This window comes from Conger conger, chromosome 10, assembly GCF_963514075.1.
Source record: "Conger conger chromosome 10, fConCon1.1, whole genome shotgun sequence".
In the NCBI taxonomy this organism is placed as follows: domain Eukaryota; kingdom Metazoa; phylum Chordata; class Actinopteri; order Anguilliformes; family Congridae; genus Conger; species Conger conger.
In genome coordinates this window covers 15,702,792-15,710,916 of record NC_083769.1, presented here as the reverse complement: position 1 = coordinate 15,710,916, position 8,125 = coordinate 15,702,792, and the positions used below count along the sequence as shown (strand labels likewise).

The 8,125-nt window shown below is 52.0% G+C and overlaps 1 protein-coding gene across 1 annotated transcript in view; it reads left to right on the top strand.

The window, feature by feature from the left end:
* Positions 1-846: 846 nt before the first annotated feature.
* The window catches only part of LOC133138555 (plexin-A1-like), a 90,515-nt gene continuing 83,236 nt past the window's right edge, over positions 847-8,125 (top strand). Inside the window, 1 exon segment of the mRNA XM_061257418.1 lies at positions 847-2,004. Coding sequence (XP_061113402.1) covers positions 847-2,004 — 1,158 coding nt within the window.

Below are 8,125 nucleotides of genomic sequence, written 5' to 3'. Positions count from 1 at the left end.
TTCGGTGGAGGGGGAATTGGAACTGCACTTTTGAACTATTACTGTAACTGTAACTGTGGTTGTTGATTGGTCTATTTTTTAATTGTGTAGTTGCGTCACATGTTTTGTGTGTAGTTTCTCATTCATTGTGTGCGTGTGCGGGTGTGCGGGTGTGGGTGTGCGTATTAATTGGTATTTTGATAACGTTAATGTATACATATGTAGGTCTAATTTATTTTCTATGTTCTGTGCAAGAAAGGAGACCTAAAAGTCAAAAGTCTCTCTCTCTCCCCCTCTCACTCACTCCCTCCCTCTCCTCCTCTCACTCTCTCTCTCCCTCCCTCACTCTCTCCCTCTCACTCTGAATGGTCTTCCTCTGCTAATCTCAGCTAACCCCTCTGCTGCATAGGAAAATCGGAGATCTTTCAGGACGGGAGTGTGTTGTCTGTGTGCGTAACGACCCGTTTGAAGCCTCACTGTTGTTTGATGAGCCCTTGTTGAAGTGTCTCCTCATCACTAAATGCAGTATGGGAGGTCCCTCCAGGTTCTAATCGGTTATTATTTATGCATTGCGGCTCCTTCAACAGTTTGGCTTACGGTGCGAAGCTTTTAGGTCCATCGATGGGAGATGCCGCGTCCAGGGCTCATAATGTGTTTCTCTCTCCCTCAGGGCCACGGGCCTCGACGCCCCGGAGGATGGTGTAGACAGCAGACACGCACGTGGAGCCAAGGCTGCGGGCTCTGTACGAGCTCTGTCCTCGCCCCGTTCCGAGGCGACCGGAGCGAGCCCTGAAGCAGGAGCCAGCCGGGGCCGTCCGTCCATCCGTCCGTCTGTCTGTAGTCGCCCGGCAGCAGGGCGGCGGGAGCATGGGGCCGTTTCGGGGACCGGGGGGTCCTCTGCTGCTGCTGCTGACTGTCTTGGCGCTGTCCCTGGCCTCGCCCCCCACCCCCCCGCTCCGCAGCTTCTCCCCGGCCGGGGGGGGCCTGACGCACCTGGCGGTCCACGACCAAACGGGCGACGTCTACGCCGGCGCGGTCAACCGCGTCTACAAGCTCTCCGGCAACCTGACCGAGCTGCGGGCGCACGTGACGGGACCCGTGCAGGACAACGAGAGGTGCTACCCGCCCCCCGGGGTGCAGCCCTGCCCCCACGCCCTGGCGTCCACCGACAACGTCAACAAGCTGCTCCTGCTGGACCCCGCGCACAACCGGCTGCTGGCCTGCGGCAGCGCCTCCCAGGGCATCTGCCAGTTCCTGCGGCTGGACGACCTGTTCAAGCTGGGCGAGCCCCACCACCGCAAGGAGCACTACCTCTCCAGCGTCCGCCAGGCGGAGGGCATGGCCGGGGTGCTGATCCCCGGCTCCCGGGGCGGCCCCAGCACTCTCTTCGTCGGCACGCCCGTCGACGGAAAGTCCGAGTACTTCCCCACCCTGTCCAGCCGCAAGCTGGTGGCCAACGAGGAGAACGCCGACATGTTCAGCTTCGTCTACCAGGACGAGTTTGTCTCCTCGCAGCTGAAGATCCCCTCGGACACGCTCTCCAAGTTCCCGGCCTTCGACATCCGCTACGTGCACGGCTTCCGCAGCGAGCACTTCGTCTACTTCCTGTCCCTGCAGCTGGACACGCGGCTCAGCTCCCCCGAGGCGGGGGGCGAGCGCTTCTACTCCTCGCGGATCGTGCGCCTCTGCGTCGACGACCCCAGGTTCTACTCCTACGTGGAGTTTCCCATCGGGTGCTCTCGGGACGGCGTGGAGTACCGGCTGGTCCAGGACGCGTACCTGACCCGGCCCGGGCGGGAGCTGGCCCTCTCGCTGGGCCTGGAGGAGGAGGAGGACGTCCTCTTCGCCGTCTTCGCTCAGGGCCAGAAGGACTGGGCCCACCCTCCCAAGCAGTCTGCGCTCTGCCTGTTCACCCTGCGCAGCATCAAGCAGAAGATTAAGGAGCGGATGCAGTCCTGCTACAGGGGCCAGGGCCGGCTGTCTCTGCCCTGGCTGCTCAACAAGGAGCTGGCCTGCATCAACTCGGTGAGTCCGCTCAGCCTCGCGGCTAATCGTGCCCCGCTCACCCCCTAAACCTCCGCTCCTGGGCGCTCGTGATTAGGTGACGGGTGTAGGGGGGACAAAGATAGAGAGGAGGAGAGTAAAGACGGGAGTTTGATCCTCAAGGACCAAGACCTGCCTGTTTTCCCGCCCTACCTTTAGTCAGGTGTGACGACAGTCTGGCCAATCAGGTGGCTCTAATGACCCGGGGGACAAGAAAAGCAGGGCTGGCTGGATTTGGATTCAGGGGCCAGAGTTGATGATCCCTGGCATAGAGGGAGACGTGGGAGTATGGGATGAGCTGAGGACAGGTGATGTTACTTGGCGTTGGCCTCCTTGTCTTTCTCTCCGTGTGTGCTCAGACAGGGAAACATCATTATCTAAGTCCCCGGGATTTATGAACTGTCTGTGAGTTTACTCTTCCTGTTTACGTCTCCATTTCATCCCAGAGTTCTCTGTTTTGCCATCCCTGCACGGCATGCTTAATCTCCCATTTTAGATCCGAGTTATCGGTGTCGGCGAAATTCCCACAGGCGCATTGCAGTTAGCGGTGCTGACGCGGCATTTCGGACGCAGTGTTCCGATACAGTAGCGAGGTGTTTTCATTTGCAGGCCAGAGTGACGCTTTGCCTGGTAATTGTGTGATGTTATGGGGGTGTTGGGTATGTGTGAATCGTACAAAGGCTGGTGCTGCCTGTGAATTGTGGTTTAGCGAGATTGCCGGATTGGCGAGTAGGAGGCAGTGTTAAATAATGGAGCTTTAACCCCCTGCCGCGGAACACCTCCTCCAGTCTCCGGCCTGGTGCGCACACGCACACACACACACACACACACACGCACGCACACGCACACACACACACACACACGAACGCACACGAATGCACACGCAGATGCACAGACACAGTCACACACACACAGTCACATGCATGCACGCACGCACACGCATGGAGACACAGACACACACACACACACACACACACAGACACGCAGACACGCATACACCCAGACACACGCGCGCGCACACACACACACACGCACACGACAAACACACACAGATAAACAGACCCACACACACACACACACACACAGACACATGCGCGCACATATGCACACACGCACACAAACACAGCCATGGAAGGATGTGTCCCTCCCCTTTGGGGAAAGGAGAGCCCAAAACCTGACAAGACTGGTCTGACTGGATAAACGGTCGTTTTTCTCTTCTTTTCTCTCTCTCTGTCTTTCTCTCTCTCTCTCTCTCTCTCTCTCTCTCTCTCTGTCTTTCTCTCTCTCTCTCTCTTTCTCACTCTTTCTCTATTTGTCCCCCTCTCTCTCTCTCTCTCTCTCTCTCTCTCTCTCTCTCTCCCTCCCTCTGTGACCGGGGGACAGATTACAGTGCTAGATTGCGGGGCATGGTGTAGCAGTGGGGTGAGGGGTGTGGGGGCGGGTAGTTTGTAGCACGTGTACCTCGTGAAATCCTCTGCAAATATCGGTGTGGCGCGGAGACACATACCTCTGATCCCTCTGCTGATAATAACCATGGCTACAGCTGTGACCAGGGCACACGTGCCAGAGCTGAGAGAACGAAACCCCCGGCTCTAGAATCCACAGATCCCTGAATACCCCTGCCAACTGGCTCATTATTCCAGTGACGCTTTCCTAATGCAACATGCCCCTCCTCCTAATGCAACATCCCCCCCCCCTAATGCAACACGCCCCTCCCCCTAATGCAACATGCCCCCCCCCCTAATGCAACATGCCCCTCCTCCTAATGCAACATGCCCCCCCCCCTAATGCAACACGCCCCTCCCCCTAATGCAACATGCCCCTCCTCCTAATGCAACATGTTGTGTGCTATGAGCCCTTATTGGCTGAAGACATCATGTGACTGTGCGTTGTGAGCCCTTATTGGCTGAGGACGCCTTGTGACTTTATGCTGTGAACCCTTATTGGCTGAGGAAGCCATGTGACTGTGTGCTGTGAACCCATATTGGCTGAGTGCACCTAATGACTGTCTGCCGGAAGCCCTTATTGGCTGAGGACACCATGTGACTGTGTTGTGAGCCCCTATTGGCTGAGGACACCATGTGACTGTGTTGTGAGCCCTTATTGGCTGAGGACACCTTGTGACTGTCTGCCGAGAGCCCTCATTGATTTGCGCCAATGAAATGGTGCCTGTCCATCGTGTATTAAAAACAGTCACTAGCTCCTCAAAGTCTTGTTCTGTAGGTAGTTCCTTCACACCCTGTACCCTTGGTACCCCAGTGAGGGGATAAAAATTGGGGTTTAATACATACACACACTCGCATTAGCCATTGGGGTTTAGCATAGCAACGCTCTTATAAAGGCAAAGGGAAGCAGAAACAGAACTAGCGGGAGTTGATCCAGGATCAGCTCATGAGGGGAGAGGGGGTGTGTTTTAATCCAGAGCTTGTGACCAGGCAGTGAGACCAACAATACATATCTGTGTTTCTGTGTTCCCCAAAGCGTTTTCTGTCAGAGCTCAGAGGGATTGCTCTCCTGCAGTCACCACCGCAGTCTGTTGCCACCGTCTAAAGGTCATGGGGGGGGATCTAGGAAAAAAACACTAATAGAAGCAGAAATGGCAGTTTTTCAGGGGAAAATTGTTTGGTGCTGAGACACGGAAAGTGTTATTTGTTGGCCAAACCGAACTCCCTGGGTTTCATGGCCCCGTGAAGCAGCTGCCGCTGCTGAGGTGTGTTTTTAAGATTTGGGAATGACTGGCGGCTCTGCGGACAGATGCAGGGGGGCGGTGGGGCTGTAGTGTAGCGTAGGAGAGGAGTGTGCTGATAACAAGATGTTTTAGATGGGTGTTTTACTGAACTTGCCTTTGGCTAAAAGCACAGTCTGCACTTTCACCTTATACTCATGGTTCCTGACCTGATCGCATGCACACGCGGTTCCTGTCCTGATCACACACACATGTATACACACACACACACACACACACACAGTTCAGACCTGATCACACACACACACACACACGGTCCCTCTCCTGATCACACACACACAGTTCTGACCTGATCACACACAGACACACACGGTGGCGTTTAGTCACAGAATCTAAAGAAGTGAGAAAGAAAGCAAAGGGGAAACAATAGCGCTGTGTTGTTCAGGCTTAGTGCTAATCTGTTTATGAGTGTTTATCAGGGCTGGGGCGGGGGGGGAAGGAAAGGGAGGGGGGAAGAGTGAGTGAGTGAGTGAGTGAGTGAGTGAGTGAGTGAGTGAGAGAGTGAGAGAGTGAGAGAGTGAGTGAGTGAGTGAGTGAGTGAGTGAGTGAGTGAGTGAGAGAGTGAGAGAGTGAGAGAGTGAGAGAGTGAGAGAGTGAGAGAGTGAGAGAGTGAGAGAGTGGGAGAGATGGCTCTTTTCTCCCACAGTTTGGAGATTTCTCTTGTAATCTGTAAACAAGATCCATTTTTCCAGAGAGCCAGAGCCAGAGGCGCGCGGTTGAGACGCTCCAGTTGAGCTCCTGTAGCGGTAATGATCTGCGGCTCCTGATGCCCAGCGTCCCGTGCTTCGTCACAGTGCTTAGTGGGCTTAGTGCGGGCCCCGATATGACAGTGCTGCTCCAGGTACACAACGTTGACTTTAGCGTGTGTATTTAAAACATAATTTGCTCTGACAGGGTGACATTTGCCTTGGAGTGTACGGTGTCTGTGACTCAGTGTTTCTGGTTGCTGATGAGGCCATGGCATTGATTGCCAGCGATCACAGACGGGTCTTTTCAAGGCCCTTTGAATATAATGCATGAATGTGTGCAGGGCGCCCCCACTGGGGGATGTCTGTAAGCGCACCGGTTTTTACATTTTTTCAAATAGTTTTTTACTTAAACGCACCGCCGCTTCCCTGAGGAGGAAACTTTTATTCCGTTCCAGTGACCATGGCCATTCCTGTGTCCACAGTGCTGGCGCTAGGCTGTGTGATATGAAATGTAACTGTCTCTGTTCATCTAGCAAATTCTGAATCTTCAATGGCTACAGGGCGGCCTGTAGTGGTTAGGGTACATGACTGGGACCCGCAAGGTCGGTGGTTCTAATCTCGGTGTAGACACAATAAGATCTGCACAGCCGTTGGGCCCTTGAGCAAGGCCCTTAAGCCTGCATTGCTCCAGGGGAGGATTGTCTCCTGCTTAGTATAATCAACTGTACGTCGCTCTGGATAAGAGCGTCTGCCAAGTGCCATAAATGTAAATGTAACAATGGCAAGCAGGATACGTGTTGGAGGCACACACAAAAAAAAGCTGACCTCTAACCTTTTACAGACGGTGTGTGGGTCTCACCAGTCCCTAATGAGGGGGGTTTGGTGCAAACAAGCTAATTGTCAGTGTAATTATTTATTGATGCCTCGGGATGGTGGGAACCGGGGGTGAGAATCCATTTATCAGCTGGATTCCCTGTGTCCCATTGAGTGTGATGCAGTGCATCCAGGCAGCATTAATCCATCTCAGACTCATCAGTGTGTGTGTCACCGAGGCGGGGGGGGAGGGGAGGGCGCTGGCTGCTGGTTGCTGAGACGCCTTATGTTTGCAGTGGTGTGAGCTAGCAGCTGGCCTGCGCACATGCTCAGTCTGTCTCTAACGACATCATAAGGCTACCCCCCCCATCCCCCCACTGTCTGAAAAACGTATTCATTGTGGGTCAGGAGTGGTCCATGCAGATATGTATGACTCTATCTCAGGAGAGGCGTGGTCTGTGACTACACTCACCTTTATTAGGTATTTATTAGACTCATTTTCTTCTACTGCTATAGCCTATCCAATTACAGTTATGATACGTTGTGTGTTCAGAGATACTCATTATATATATTTTTCAACGTTAACTGAAGCTCCTGACCCATATCTACATGATTGTATGCATTGCTCTGCTGCCACACTATTGGCTGATTAGATAATCGCATGAATAAGTAGGTGTAATAAAGTAGAAATGTACCTAATAAAGTACTTGGTGAGTGTATATCTCAGGGCAGGAGTGGTCTGTGCCTCTATATCTTAAGGCCAGGAGTGGTCTGTAACTCTATATCTAAGGACAGGAGTGGTCTGTAACTCTATATCTCAGGACAGGAGTGGTCTGTAACTCTATATCTCAGGACAGGAGTGGTCTGTAACTCTATATCTCAGGACAGGAGTGGTCTGTAACTATATCTCAGGGCGGAAGTAGTCTGTAACTCTATATCTCATGGCGGGAGTGGTCTGTGCCTTTATATCTTAAGGCAGGACTTTTCAAAGGCCTGAAATATTGCACGTTTTCTCAGTCCTCCTGCTGTCTCCATGAGGTACGGCGCTCTGCATGACAGCGTGATCTACAGCAGTGGAACTGGCAGGTGAATCCATAACACTCATATCCAGCTACTCCCGTATCTGGTAGCCCCCCGACCTCCTCCTTGCAATATTGTTGAAGCTCTTAACTTTCGGAATAATTGAACGGAAGAAGTGCTGAACTTATAGAGAGATTGAACAGAACAAGAGCTTTCACTCCTTGGCGTCCATCTTGTTGTTTGTCAAGCTGTTTCACCTATGGAGACCCACGTTTTCCAGAAGATCTCCTCACTTGGAAGCAAGCAGCAGTCGGGCTTCCTTCTTGGTGTCAGAAACATTTCTCTGTACTTGGTGGAGAAATAACTCAAAACCGAAAAAAGTTTAATTGATGGAAGTCTTCTCGTCTTTTCAGCGTTGGCTTTGACTCAGTAGTAATTACAGAACTACAGCAAAGCAAATGGAGAATGATAAAACAAACGCCACCCATTGAATTTGGAGCAGTCACACAAGTTGAAGCAGTTTTACTAGTCAATACTAGTAAATGTTTTAAGTATCTGTATTCTGTAAAGGAGATGAACTGTTAATTTATAACTAGATTAACTGTTAGTGAAAGAAATTGATTGTTCATAATCAAACTCTGGTCCTCGGTGTGCAACTGCAACAGCAAGGTAACTTAGCCTGTTGCGTCAATTATTGCTAGTTAAATAGTTCAGGGAAACATTAGTCTTAAAATGTCAAATACAATTTTCAAAGCAGTTATTTCACTCTTAAATTCATTAAATATTTCAACTTACTGAATGTTTAGTCATTCTTAAAATCTGGGCGTGTACTTGG